The following is a 15,160-nucleotide window of genomic DNA, read 5'->3' on the forward strand; positions in this document are numbered from 1 at the left end:
TCTGGATCAGGATGCAGGATTTTCTTCTTTTTCTAGGGATAAGTTTACCATCAGATTCTGGCTCAAAGTTAATGTCTAAAATCATTGGGAACACATTACAATGGCTTGGTGGAGGTCTGTGGTCTCTGAGTGCTTTTAGGTTTTATTTATACATTCAGATTAGCTCTCAAACGTCTTGTAATTGGACAAAGATTAAATCCCTATAAAGGGTTAAACATTAGTTTCTAAGGTCATGGGTGTTATTAATTAAATTATATTTAGGTAAGTACTACGGTTAAATTATATTTAATAAGTACATTTAAGTTAGTAATGTTTCCAATACAAAGCGGAATAAAAGGTTGACTTCCTCTTCTGCTGCCGGAACTTCCCAGTGTGACACCAACCGGAAGTAAACAAGCCGCTAGCAGCATCGTTAGCTTTCCTCGTGTGAGGACGGAGCAGGAAGACGGTTGTGTTGTCGTCTCTCAGCTGAATATTTCAGTGTTTCAGCAACGATGTCTTCAGTTCAGCATCTGAGAGAGTTTATCAGCGAGCGACTAACTGCTGCTGCTGAAGAAATATTCACAGAGTTTGAAAAAACCATCGTCCAGTACGAAGAAGAGATCGATCGTCAGCGCAGACTGCTGGATATCACCTGGAATCCACAGATAAAGTTAATCAGAACAGGTATGAAACACTGGGATGGTCTGAATGAACTAACACATGGACTCATGGAGGATCCTGATCAGAGCTCTACGGTACATTTAGTTTAGATTTATTTGCTTTATTTGTCAGGGACCATGTAGAAAACCTGATCCACAAGGTAAAGATGCTCTGTAGCAGATTCCAGCGTTCTCACTAATTCCCATCTGTAGTCCACGTGGCAGCATTTAGTTTTAGACTGAGAGGAAAATGATGCTGCAGCTGCAGTTTCAGGCAGAAACACTAAGAGAGACGCTGAGATGCCACTGTGGGCTGGTTGCAGACGTTTCACATCTCTACCACCCCAATGCAGATATTTGCAGGGACGTAGTTAGCAGGAAATAATAGAAGCTTTTCCCTGTACTTCAACACTTCTTTCTTTCTACGTTTTTACTGACATGTTTCTGTAGTTACCATCATGTGTTGCTGCTACTAAGAACTTCATGGGTAAATCCAGAGTAATTATGAAGCTGTTGAACAGTAGTTTCCTCGTATTTACCCATTTGAACTAGCTGCAGTTACCGGGTAAGTAAGTGAACTTCACATGTTCTTACTGGGTAAATACCTAAAACTGACTGATAATTTGGTCCTTTCAGGAAAAAAAGCTTCATTTTCATCTTTATTTGGGGAAGATGATGTTCCCATTTAAAATGAGTGTGTTTTGTAGTGATGGGACTTATGGCTCTTTGAAACGAGTCGTTCATTCGGGAGTCGTCACTTCAAAGAGTCGTTCAAAAGACTGGTTCTTTTATGTTTTGCATTATTTTAAAAGAGCAGTGTTTTAATCCTAAAATAAACACTGGGATGAGTTCTACATTACAGTTTAAGTCATGTTAAACATGTTTAATAAGTGAGACATTAAATATGGTTTTATTCAGAAAAATTGTTCGTGTTATTGACACGAGTCTAGTGCTGGGCGGTATGACCAAATTTCTATATATTATTTTTAAAAACCATGTGGTTTCACGGTATTTGACGTTTTTTTTCCCTTGTGCATACTGTGTTAATCATATTATTGTGATAAGAATTACTGCAGTAGTGTTTAGCTGCGCAGCAATGAAATACGTCCCCTGTGAAACAAAGTACCACTGCGCTGTGTTCCGGACATATTTAGGCTATTTAAACCAGTGTTGCCGGTATATGAAAAATTCATATCATAACAAAAATAAAAAACGGTTTTCGGTGTAAACCGGTCTACCGCCCAGCACTACACGAGTCCACACTAAGTGCCATAAAAAGATGCCGTACAGTCCACAGACTTCAGGATGGTGTTGTCCTTGTGGTTGGCCACACAGTCGTGGGTGAACAGGGTGTAGAGGATGGGACTGAGGACACACCCCTGTGGTGTACCAGAGTTAGTTATGATGCTGGCTGAAGTCCTGTTCCAAATCCTGACAGACTGAGGCCTGCCAGTCAGAAAGTCTTTGAGCCAGTCCCAGAGGATGGGGTGTAGTCCCAGGGAAAAGAGTTTGTGGGTGAGCTTGTGAGGGATGACCGTATTGATGCTTGAATGCTTTATTGATGTTGTCAATAAAGAGCATCCTGATGTAGGAGTTTTTACCCTCCAGGTGTGAGAGGGGGGTGTGCAGGGCTGCAGCAGTAGCGTCTGAGGTGGACCTGTTGGACCGGTAGGCCTACTGCAGGGGGTCCAGTGTGTCTGAATGTAGGTCAGCACCCCTCTCTCCAAGCACTTCATAATGATTGAAGTGTTACTGGCTTGTAGTGATTCAGACAGCTGGGGGGCTCTTTTTTGGGAAGGGGACCGTGGTAGTGGTCTTAAGGCAGAATGGAACAGTTTTCTGGTTGAGGGAGAGGTTGAATATGGAGGTGAGAATGTCAGTCAGCTCGTTGGTACGTGCTCTGAGGACTCGTTGATGCTCCTCAGAGCTTTGTTTACCTGGGCTGATGAGACGACTGGTGAGGGGGAGGGCGTGTTGCTGTCCAGGTGTCTGAGAACCTCCTCTCTGTGAGTTAAAGTACCCCAGTAATTATCTCATACTGTGTACCAGTTTGTCATTTTAGTGCCAATTTTTAAAGACATGTATTAAGTCTACTTAGAAGGCACATCAGTTAAAACCAAACAACGAGGGAATAAGAAATAGAAACAACAATAAGGAAAAAGTGCATCCAGATAATTAGTTCAACTTATTTTGATTCAAATTAAATTAATCCAATATCGATTCATAAAATCTGCAGGTAGATTTTTTTTATACGCCCTCATTTCCGGTAACGTGACCCTACTCTCGCGTGACTTATCGAGACTCGGCGAGATCTTAGCACATATACACAACTGGTTTTTTGTGTTGCCTCCGTCCAATCAGCTTTTCTTGCCGAGATGATGTCACTTCCAGATGTTTTCATTCACCCATGTGGGTTACATTCGTCTGTAAAGGCTTTTGCAGCAAATTACCGCTCACATTCGCAACTAACGTACTAAAGTACCAGCAAAACATTTTTACATCCAGCCTAAAGGCAGCCAAGATGGCCTTTTATCAGAACAAGATCCACAATGCTCCCAACACACGACATGTTCATGGTGTTTAACGCTCTTGTTACGGCCACTGCCTATTGCTGGCAGCTGCAGCTCATTCTGCCGTTGATTGCCTGGTTTGGAGGCTCTGTCTGGAGTGGCTGGAACCAACACACCTCAGTCTCCTCCCTTCTGATTGGCCAATCAGATCCGGACCAATCAGGCTGCAGCTTAGAAGAAGCCTATGCTGAAAAGGCTGCAGCAGAAGCCAGTCGGGGGGTGGCGAAAATGGCACAGGCCGCTTCCCCTCACTTTGTGCACCGGGTGTGTGTGTGTTTGTGGAATCAAGGCGAGACTGGTTGCCGCAGGTGGTCTCATCCTGATTTTGACAGAAATTTGGTAGTACGGTTTACTGGGTGTTCGCTGTGCTTTGTGTGGGCGATCCGTTTGGTGTCAGACCATTTTGTGCTGTCCTGTGGGAGGACTTAGTTATGGTTCTGTTTAGGTTGGATTCACCGTTCTACACTCAGTTTAGTTCAAGCTTTGCTGCACTTTTATTTGTTCTGTCATAGTGGGTGTTTTGTGTTTAGTTTGGTGTTGGGCTAGGTTGTTTTTGTTTGTGACAACGGTCACATTAGTTATGGATCTGCTGCTCTTTTGTTTGGTTTTAGTTTCCTCACCAAGTTTTAGTCACTTCTTCGTTTGCACTCGGTGGGTTTTGTAAATGGTTTTGGTTAAACCTTTTTGTATATTTATTTCAGCAGGTCCTCGAACCCCAACACTTGTTTATTTTGTGTAATTTTGTTACAGGTTTTATTTGTTGTTTCACTTGTGTACAATAAAATGTGCTGATTATAATTTTTACATCTGTCCCAACGTTATCTTTTTGTTACGCCCAATCATACCCCTGAGTCGGGTCGTAACTCTCTTCTATCACCTGCTCAGCCTCCCACTGTGCTGGCTGCAGAAATGTTTGCTTCCTACTTCACTGAAAAGGTCGCTACCATCAGTAACCAATTCACTGAGCCTGACCAACTCAGCCTTACCAAACCAGCTACTGGTGCCTCACTCTGCTCCTTCCTCTCTCTATAAATGAGGACCAAGTCTCTAAACTTCTGGTCAACTCAAAACCCACAACCTGTCCTCTTGATCCTGTTCCCTCTGACATCCTGCAGAGCATTTTACCTACAATCAGACCTGCAGTAACCCATATTATCACCTCCTCTCTTAAATCCGGTGTCTTTCCTTCTGCCTTCAAGCAAACTCGGGTTCCCCCCTGCTGAAGAAACCCACACTCAACCCAGCCCAGGTTGGAAACTACCGGCCGGTCTCTCTGCTTCCATTCATGTCTAAACTACTAGAGCGTGTCGTCTTCAGTCAGGTCTCACAGTTCCTCCAAGACAACAACCTGTTAGATCCATATCAGTCTGGCTATAGGCAAGGCCGCTCTACTGAAACTGCTCTCCTGTCAGTTACTGATTCCCTACGGGTTGCCAGATCTGCTGGTCAATCCTCAGTCCTTATACTGCTGGACCTGTCTGCTGCCTTTGACACGGTCAACCATCATATACTGTTCTCCACACTCTCGGAGCTTGGTATGTCTGGGTCTGTCCTCTCGTGGTTTACGTCCTACCTCACCAGACCACATAGACTGACAACAGGGGTGCATCAGGGCTCGGTGCTTGGCCCTCTTCTCTTTTCACTATACACCTCCTCACTCGGTGCATCATTAGCTCTCATGGTTTCTCCTACCACTGCTATGCAGATGACACTCAGCTTTTCCTTTCTTTCCCACCTGACGACACAACGTCTCAATGTGAATATCAGCATGTTGCTGATATCTCCGCATGGATGAAGGATCGCCACCTTCAGCTAAATCTGTCCAAGACCGAGCTTATTATCTTCCCAGCCAATCCTTCCTTACCGCCACAGATAAGCGTGTAGCTTGACTCCATCACACTTGTGTCTACATCTTCTACCAGGAATCTAGGTGTCATGGTAGACAACCAGCTGACCTTTCAGGACCATGTTGCCTCGGTTGTTCGATCTTGCCGATTTTCTCTCTACAACATCAGGAGGATCAGACCCTACCTGACTGAACACACGGTCCAGCTCCTGGTCCAGGCTCTGGTCATTTCACGCATTGACTACTGCAACTCCTTACTGGCTGGCCTGCCTGCATGCTCAGTTAAACCTCTGATCCAGAACGCAGCAGCACGTCTGGTCTTCAACCAGCCCAAAAGAGCTCATGTCACTCCGCTGCTAATCGCTCTCCACTGGCTTCCAGTTGCAGCGCATCAGATTCAAAGCTCTGCTTCTGGCTTACAAAACAATAACCCAAACAGCTCCGGTCTACCTCCACTCCTTAATCCAGAGCTACACTCCCTCTCCACAGCTACGCTCTGCCAGTGAAAGACGCCTAGTGCTCCCACCACAAGGTGGCGCCACATCAGTAGCTAGACTCTTCTCCTCTGTTGTTCCCCGGTGGTGGAACCATCTACCAAACTCCGTCCGATCCGCAGAGTCCTTATCCACTTTTAAAAGCAAGCTAAAGACTCAGTTGTTTAAGGAGCATTTCCACACTTAGCTTAACTCTTCTACTCAGAATGAGGTAGAAAGATTTGTCCAGCTCAACTCAGCATTGAAAAAGCAGCGTAGCTTTACACCTAAGATGATGTGTGATGAAATCATGATCTTGGACTAAACAAAAAAATCACCACCTCCAGCTCTACATGACAGCATCTGGATCCAACTGGATTGCTTGTTTTGTTCTTACTTTCAAATGATAGTCGCTTTGGATAAAAGCGTCTGCTAAATGACTGTAGAATAGAATAGAATAGAATAGCTAATACTAACGGGGGCCGTCCCATTCAACAAATGTTTGTTTGTACATTTTTACTGTGCTGTTAAACTCTTGGAAAAGAGATTTTTAGTCTCAGTGAAGCTTCTAATGGTTTGATTAGAGTAATAATAATAGATTAAGTAATAATATAAATATTAAGTCCTATTTTTTCTTTTTTGGGAACCCTAGTAATTAACCTAAACTAAAATCTTTCTTCATGTTTTTCATTTGTCCCTTTATCCCTCCAGAGGTTCCACATCAATATGTCTACAAGGTGGATGAAGCTCTTCAAGATGACCAGCAGCTGTGCAAGCAGAACTCAAACCTGGACCAGGAGCAACCAGAGTCTGCTCGTATTAAAGAGGAAGAGGAGGAACTCCTCAGCAGTCAGGAGGAAGAGCAGCTTTGGCTGAAGGATGAAACTGTGAAATTTCAACAGCTCATCCAGGGGAATCCCGAGGCGTTCCCAGGCAAGCCGAGAGATGTCGTCCGTCCAGCATGTCCTGGGTCTTCCCCGCGGCCTCCTCCAGATGGGACATGCCCGAACACCTCATCAGGGAGGCGTCCTGGAGGTATCCTGACTAGTAGGGCTGCACAATTAATCAGATTTTGATCGTGATCATGATTTTGGTGGCCACAGTTAAATTCACTTGATCGTCAACGATATTTACATTCAGAGTGCGGATCTGCTGCATCTCTGATCACGTACATTCTCACCCTGTAGTTTGCCAACCACCAGGAGTTGAACGCAAGGCCAAAGCTTCATTAAGCTGCCTAAATAACAAGGGCACAGTGGCGCACCCCTTTTACAGTCGGTAGCTGGTTGTAGTCAGTGTTGCCAACGTAGCGACTTCATCGCTATATTTAGCGATGTTACCTCTTTTTTTTTCTCTTTTTTTTTACCGTGTCCTGTCCAGCATCCTAACATACAGAACGGTGGTCGGTGTGCCATATTTTGCTTGACATATTTGCTCTACCAAGGGAGACATGTTGTATACATGGCTCCCTTGATATTTTTATTATTTTTATTGTAATCTTATTTTCTTTAGTCTTTATATGTCAGTGCCAAACCTGACAGGGAGATAGAGGAAGAGGTGCAACAAAGGGAGAAAAATGATATGAAGAAGTACAGTAGTCATCAAATGTACCTGCAGAGAAACGTACCAACACACAAACATCACCAACATCTAGTCAGAAGTGGATGGAGAGACACACAGACACACACACGCACACACACAACCAAATACATTCTCCCTGAGGTCTCACTAGCCCCCAGATGCAGCACTGAGAGCGTTCTCCAGGGCAAACGGCACCCAGCAACACCCCTCACAGGACTCCAGGCAGGTACCCAACCTCCACCTCCCGCAGCCCAGAACACAAGGGCGTAGGAAGACCCCCGCCCCCCTGCACCACCGCCTGAGTTGGGTGTGCATGAGTGTGGGTTATTTATAATAAAATTAAAAACCGGAGGAGCCATGAGATGGTGGTGGGTCCCACTGCTGCCAGGCATCAGGACCCCCTCAGGGCTCCCTCAGTGTGTGTGTGTTATGTGTGTAGTGCAGTACTATTAAATGTGGTAGCATCTAACGTGTAAATACAATCGGAGGGAGAGAGGTAACAGAGGGAGGGGATGAAGGAAGGGCCACCTTGTTGGCTCCTGTCTGCCCTCCCACAGCCCATCCCCCCCGAGGCCCTAAATGTATATTGATGTCTAGGTTGTGATTAAAATCTAGTGGGACAGGAAGTCGCAGGAGTCCACCGGGGGATCCCGCAATGGAGACCCCTCAGCCAAACCCACTGCCTCCACTCGCCCCACAGTGCCCTTTGTGTGGTGTGTATGATATGGGGTGGCGGGGGAGGAGAGGGGCTCGGGGAGGGGCACAACCAGGAGAGAGATCTCCCTCCCAGGCAGCCAAGGCAGCTCCTTAGCTGGCCGCTGTAGGCGCCCCCACCTCCCCAAGACCACCCGAGGGCCGAAGGGGAAAGCCCCGACCCAGCCAAGAGTCCAACGCACCAGCACCCCGAACGCCCACCCATCCCTGGCAGCCAACGCCACCACACCAGGGGACCAGAGAGCCCCAGGTTGCACACACATATCCTGGTTGGGCCCAAGGCACAACGCCCCCATCCACTCCGAAGGAGCCCATGGCGGGAGGAGAGTGAGCAAGAAGGAGAGCAGACTCCACCCCCCATGAGCCCTAACCCCCACCAGGACCCCCGCTGCCCCCCCTACCCCTTCCTTCTTCCCTACGGACACATCGTAATATCAGCCCGACCCCGGTGGCATGCCATGTGGGACCAACACCCCCCCACCCCCACCCCCCAAGAGTCCCGGGGGGCATGGTCAAATGCCTTCTCCAAGTCCACAAAGCACATGTAGACTGGTTAAGCAAACCACCATGCTTCTTCCGAGACCCTTAAGAGGGTGTAGAGCTGGTCCACTATTCCTCTATCGGGACGAAAACCACACTGCTCCTCCTCAGTCCGAGGGTCGACTATCAGACAGATCCTGCTCTACAGGACCCCTGAATAGATCTTACCAGGGATGCTGTGGAATGTGAGTTGGAGCACACCCTCAGGTCCCCCTTTTTGAAGAGGGGGACCACCACCCCGATCTGCCAGTCCAAGGGATCTCTCCCAGATGTCCACATAATGCTGCAGAGGCGTGTCAGCCAAGACAGCCCTACAGCATCCATAGCCTTAATGAACTTTGAGTGGACCTCATCCACCCCCTGGGTCCCTGTCACTGAGGAGCTTTTTAACCACCTCAGCGACCTCATCGCCAGAGATAAGAGAGCCAAGGCCAGGGACCCCAGACTCTGCTTCCCCATCACAAAACATGTAGGAGGTATTGAGGAGGTCTTTGATGTATTCCCTCTACCGACTCACAACGTCCCGAGTCGAGGTCAGCAGCCCCCCATCCCCACTGTACACAGTGTTGATGGAACACTGCTTTCCCCTGCTGAACCATCGGATGGTGGATCAGAATCTCCTCAAAGCCGTCCAGAAGTCATTCTCCAGGGCCTTTCCCAACTCCTCTCATTCCCGAGTTCTTGCCTTAGCTACCACCAAAGCTGTGTCCTGCTTAGCCTGCAAATACCCATCAGCTTCCTCTGGAGTCCCACAGGCCAAAACGGCCAGATAAGACTCCTTCTTCAACTTGACAGCATCCCTTCCTACTGGTGTCCACCAGTGAGTTAGGCAATTACCGCCACGACAGGCACTGATGACCTTACGCTCACAGCTCCAGTTGACCACCTCAACAATAGAGGCACGGAACACAGCCCACTCGGACTCAATGTCCCCTGCCTCACCTAGGACATGGTTGAAGCTCTGTAGGAGAAGTGAGTTGAAATTCTTTCTGCCAGGGGACTCCGCCAGATGTTCCCAGCAGACACTCACAACAGGTTTGGGTCTGCCAGGCCTGACCGGCATCCTCCCCCACCATCTAAGCCAACTCACCACCAGCTGGTGATCAGTTGACAGCTCCACCCCCCTCTTCACCTGAGTGGTATTCTGAAATGCCACTCTGTACATAATCACAAACAACAGTCAGGACCCGTCCCCCCACCTGAGGGTGGAGGGAGGGAGGCTACCCTTTCGTCCACCGAGGTAAACTCCAATGTACAGGTGCCAAGTGGGGGGGCAATGAGCATGCTCACACCTGCTTGGCACCTCCTACTGGGAGCAACTTCAGAATGGAAGTGGTTCCAACCCTTCTCGAGGACACTGGGTCCAGAGCCCAAGACGTGCATTGAGGTTATGCCTAAAGGCAGATTTAGGCTTGCGCGGCATCTGCATCTGCTTTCCCGTTGTAGGCTCGACGTAGCTCCACAGAGTCTCGATGCACTGGATACACTGGAGCGATTTCCAGCCGAGTGTGAAGCGGCTGGGATGAGAATCAGCACCTTCAAGTCCGAGATTATGGTCCTCTGCTGGAAAAGGGTGGAGTGCTCTCTCCGGGTCTGCAATAGGTCCTGCCCCAAGTGGAGGAGTTCACGTATCTCGGGGTCTTGTTCACGAGTGAGGGAAGGATGGAGCGGGAGATGGACAGGCAGGTCGGTGCGGCGTCTGCAGTGATGCGGACTCTGCATCGGTCTGTCGTGGTGAAGAAGGAGCTGAGCCAAAAGGCAAAGCTCTTGATTAACCGGTCGATCTACATTCCTACCCTCACCTATGGCCACCCGCTGTGCGTAGTCACCGAAAGTTCAAGCGGCCGAAATGAGTTTTCTCCGCAGGGTGGCCGGACTCTCCCTTAGAGATAGGGTGAGAAGCTCAGTGATCCGGGAGGGGCTCAGAGTAGAGCAGCTGCTCCTCCACATCGAGAGGAACCAGATGAGGTGGCTCGGGCATCTGGTTAGGATGCCTCCTGGACCCCTCCCTGGTGAGGTGTTCCAGGCACGTCCCACCGGAAAGAGGCCCCGAGGAAGACCCAGGACATGCTGGATGGACTACATCTCTTGGCTGGCCTGGGAACGCCTCTGGATCCCCCCGGATGAGCTGGTGAATGTGGCCAGGGAGAGGGAAGTCTGGGTTTCCCTGCTTAGGCAGCTGCCCCCGTAACCCGACCCTGGATAAGCGGCAGAAAATGGATGGATGGATGGAAAATAAAATAAATACAATTTTAGTTTTTTTTTTGTTTTGTTTTGTTTTTTTCAAATAATAGATTTTAGGTGTTTTAGATTTGGCGGATTTTATGTAAAGATCACTCTTAGATTAACTAAAAAGTTAAGAATGATTTTTTTCAGTCAGATTAATGATTTGCTATCCTTCTGGGTCATAGGGGGACAAATGAAGACTCACTGACTCCCTTTAAAACCACATTTTTTCATCTCTTGTCTAATCCTATAGCTCTTGATAAATTATTTAATATAATCATCTGAAGAGATCAGGACCTTTTCGTCTTAGTTTACAAGATTTATTATTATTTTCAGTCCCAGAGGGTTCAAACTGAGGTGGGAAAAAGGGCTTTCATGATGATTTGGAGGCAGTTACATGTGTTTGTAGATGTTCTGCTTCATTTGAGGATTTTAATTAGTTTTACATTTACTTTAAGTGTGTTTTATAAACTCAGTTTGACTGTGTGTTTGTACATTTTAACTGTGCTGTTAAACTCTTTGAAAAGAGATTTTTAGTCTCAGTGAAGCTTGTAATGGTTAAATAAGTAATAATATAAATATTAAGTCCTATTTTTTCTTTTTTAGGAACCCTAGTAATTAACCTAAACTAAAATCTCTCTTCATGTTTTTCATTTGTCCCTTTATCCCTCCAGAGGTTCCACATCAATATGTCTACAAGGTGGATGAAGCTCTTCAAGATGACCAGCAGCTGTGCAACCAGAACTCAAACCTGGACCAGGAGGAACCAGAGTCTGCTCGTATTAAAGAGGAAGAGGAGGAACTCCTCAGCAGTCAGGAGGAAGAGCAGCTTTGGCTGAAGGATGAAACTGATCAGTTTTCAATACCGGCTGCTCATGAGGAAGATGGTCACAGTGATCCAGAACCAAACAGGGACCATATTCCCTCTTACAGCCCTCCTGCAGACCAACATTCACCTTTAGAGGAAAGCATGGTTGAAGACTCAGGACCAACAACGTGTGCAGATACACAGTCAGAAAAGAGCTGTCTAACGGAGACAAATGAGAACGTAGGAGAGTCCTTTCTGTTAGAAAGTCATTGTAATGAAAGAGATGAGAAACAACATTCCTGCAAGTTCTGTGGGAAACAATTTAAAATTAAAAATAAGTTAACTGTTCATGTAAGAACTCACACAGGAGAGAGACCGTACTCTTGTCAAACATGTGGGAAATGCTTCACTAAAAAGAAGTTTTTGGTGACCCACATGAAAATTCACTCAGGCTTGAAGCAATTTTTCTGTCCAACATGTGGAAAATGTTTCTTTTACCAGGGGAATTTGGTGCGTCACATGAGAGTTCACACAGGTGAGAAGCCGTATTCTTGTCCAACTTGTGGAAAATGTTTCAATCAAACTCATTATTTGAAGTACCACATGAGAATTCACACGGGCGAGAGGCCGTATTCTTGTCCAACATGTGGGAAATGTTTCGGTCGCCAGGATGCTTTGGTGCGCCACATGAGAATTCACACAGCTGAGAAGTCATTTTTTTGTCCAACATGTGGAAAATGTTTCAAACGAAATGATCATTTCAAGTTCCACATGAGCTCTAACAGAGGATGTCAAAAACCACTTTCTATATGTGGAAAATAATTCAGTCTAATCTTTGGCCTGCATGATCATATCTAATCCCTATTAGAGCTGGCCCGCTGATACTACAAGTCCCACAATGCACTGCCAGTACGTTTGTAATCACAGGCCCGCGAGTGCGTACCTCACTGATTCTCCAGTAGCCTGATGGAGCAACCCAGTCTCACTCTAAATCATGTAATACCTACGTTTGTCCACACGGCGAAACGTAGCCACTTTTAACAAGAAGGGCTCTGAAGTTGTAGCATGGTTACGTTTCATTTTCTTTGGGTCACGTGACTGCCGAGTTTCTACCCGGCGTGAACTAAAAACGTGGCGGACATCCCTTCTATTTTTGTTGGAAAATGCTATATTTTAAGATCGATTGTGGCTTTAGCCTCGTTTTGATAGCTTTTGTAGCGACAAATTAACACTTTTTTTATAGTATCCATTCGGTTTATTTACACAATTAGTAGTTTTTTCGTTTCGATGTACAATCCTTCAACAAAATTGTAGAAATACTACGTTTCAGATTGTTGCTACAGTGGTTGCTACGGACGCTATTAACAACAACATTAACAACAAACCGGAAGAAAGTTAATGGTGCGTCACGGACTGAGTTCAAACTGGTTACATTTAACCACAGATCTGCTTAAGCTACTATCAATTAAATAAATACTTGTTTGATTTGAAAACGATAGCTATTAAAAAAATTAAACAAATCAAAGTATTTAGCCACAATACAAACTCCAGAATTTTAGAATGGTTGTATTATATTTACACACTATTAATACATAGTTTGTCATTTGATTTAATGAGACAAATCTTTTAAGACAAGTTTCATTAGACCACAAACTACGATCCCATACAACAAATTCATTTATGCCTAATTTGTCTTTATATATTATACTGGTAGGTGTTTGTAATTCATTTTCCTGAAATTTAACTGTTTATATTTTTATTCATATGTTTGTATTAATACTGCTACAATTTTCTTTTCCTTCTGGGGTAGATCAATCCTTCAATCAATCTTCCTGTTTGTTAGTTAGTTGCAGTACAACAACATCGGGATCATATATAGATATACTCAAGCTATAAATGCAATTTAAAATAAGTTTCTACAAATAAATAGCACAGAAGCATTTAACAATAAATACCTTACAACTTCCATGACATGAATAATAAAAGTTTCAATTTAAAGACTATTTTTTTATAAAATTTAAAGAAGGGAAATCATACATACCACATGGAACATGGTTCCCTCTCCACCAGCTCTATTTGTTTCCCCTGAAAAATATTTTAAAATGTTTACTGCTATAAGCAATCACACTGTCAGAGGACTTTAGAGCTGTGGTGCATTAAAATCCACTAAATACATTCAGACTAAAGGTATATATTCACATTACATTTTTACTTTAAATAATGACAAAGGAGAACCTTCTGGATTTTTGTCTTTAAAACTTGCTTCACACTGAGCACAAATAACATTTGCAACATACAAACACGTTTTGGGGGGTGGAACATGCGAGGTCAGGTGGGTGGGACTGCTCAGGTGGCCCCACCCCCTCCTCAATGCAGTTACTACCCCCCAATTTTAACCCTCTTTTTTTTTAATTGCAAACAGCACATAATATATTCCCTCACTAGTGGGGGAGGGAGGGGGGATGGGGTCTTCAAGCGCCCCTGTCTCCATGGATGGCCCGGGGGCGGGGCGGGCCGGGTGGCCTGTCGCGTTGGCCCGGGGCGTGGGCGGGCTGTCCCGGGGGGTTTGGCTGCTGGCCCTGGGGGGAAGGTGCTGTTTTGGGGGTGGGGAGTGGGGGACTGGGGCGGGGTGGGGGGGGTGGGGGCCTGGCTCGTGTCTCCTCGCCTCCTGGCTGGGGCTGTCCCCCCGCGGCGTGGGGTGGCGGGAGGATGGTGGTGGGGGGATGGTGTTTGTGTGTGTGTGTGTGTATGTGTGGGGGGGGGGGTGGTGTGTGGGTGGGAGAGTGGTGTGTGTGTGGGGGGATGGGTGGTGGAGGGATGGTGTGTGTGTGTGGGAGGGTGGGGTGTGTGGAGGTGGATGTGTGGTGTGTGGGAGGGGGGGTGGTGTGGGTGTGGGAGGATGAATGGTGGAGGGATGATGTATGTGGGGGAGGATGGGGTATGTGTGGGAGAATGTATGGTGCAGGGATGGGGAGTGTGTGGGAGGATGGATGGTGGAAGAATGGTGTGGGTGCAGGAGGATGGATGGTGTATGGGAGGGAGGATGGTGTGTGTGTGGGGGAGTGGTGTATGTTTGGGAGAGTGGGTGATGGAGGGGTGGTGTGTGTGTGTGTGGGAGGATGGGGTACGTGAAGGTGGATGTTTGGTGTAGGAGAGGGAGGACGGTGTATGTGTAGGAGAATGATGTATGTGTGGGAGGATGGGTAGTGGAAGGATGGTGTGTGTGTGTGTGTGTGGGAGGTGTGAAGGTGGAGGATGGTGTATGTGTGGGAGGATGAGTGGTGGAGGGATGATGTGTGTGTGTGGGAGGATGGGGTAGGTGTGGGAGAGTGTATGGTGGAAGGATGGTGAGTGTGTGGGAGGATGGATGGTGGAAGGATGGTGTGTGTGTGGAAGGATGGATGGTGGAAGGATGGTGTGTGTGTGTGGGAGGACAGAGTATGTGAGGGTTGGATGGTGTATGTGTGGGAGGATGAATGGAGGAGTGGAAGGAGAGTGTGTGTGTTTGTGTGTGTTGGTCTGGGGGGGGGCAGGACTGGTTCTCGGGGTGTGCGGCTGGGCGCTGGGGTGTGGGGCTGGCCTCTGGTGGTGGCCGTCTGGGCGGGCCGGGTCCCCCCGGGTGGCGTGCTGGCCCTTGGCCTGTGGGGGTGGGGGGTGTCCCTGCGCTCCTGGGCCCGGGCCCTCTGCCCCGTCTGTCCCGGGCGGCCGGTGCCCGGGGGGGTCGGGGACTGCTGGCCTCGGCCTGCCGGGGCCGGTGCCCT

General features: G+C 47.2%; 1 protein-coding gene across 1 annotated transcript in view; it reads left to right on the forward strand.

Annotated features, from left to right (window-relative positions):
* Positions 1-6,444: 6,444 nt before the first annotated feature.
* Positions 6,445-15,160, forward strand: part of LOC121645018 (zinc finger protein 79-like) — a gene marked incomplete at its 5' end in the record, with an annotated part of 32,440 nt that continues 23,724 nt past the window's right edge. Inside the window, 2 exons of the mRNA XM_041993289.1 lie at positions 6,445-6,565; positions 11,266-11,446. Coding sequence (XP_041849223.1) covers positions 6,445-6,565; positions 11,266-11,446 — 302 coding nt within the window. The remainder of the gene's footprint in view (positions 6,566-11,265; positions 11,447-15,160) is intronic.

This window comes from Melanotaenia boesemani, chromosome 8, assembly GCF_017639745.1.
Source record: "Melanotaenia boesemani isolate fMelBoe1 chromosome 8, fMelBoe1.pri, whole genome shotgun sequence".
Classification (NCBI taxonomy): domain Eukaryota; kingdom Metazoa; phylum Chordata; class Actinopteri; order Atheriniformes; family Melanotaeniidae; genus Melanotaenia; species Melanotaenia boesemani.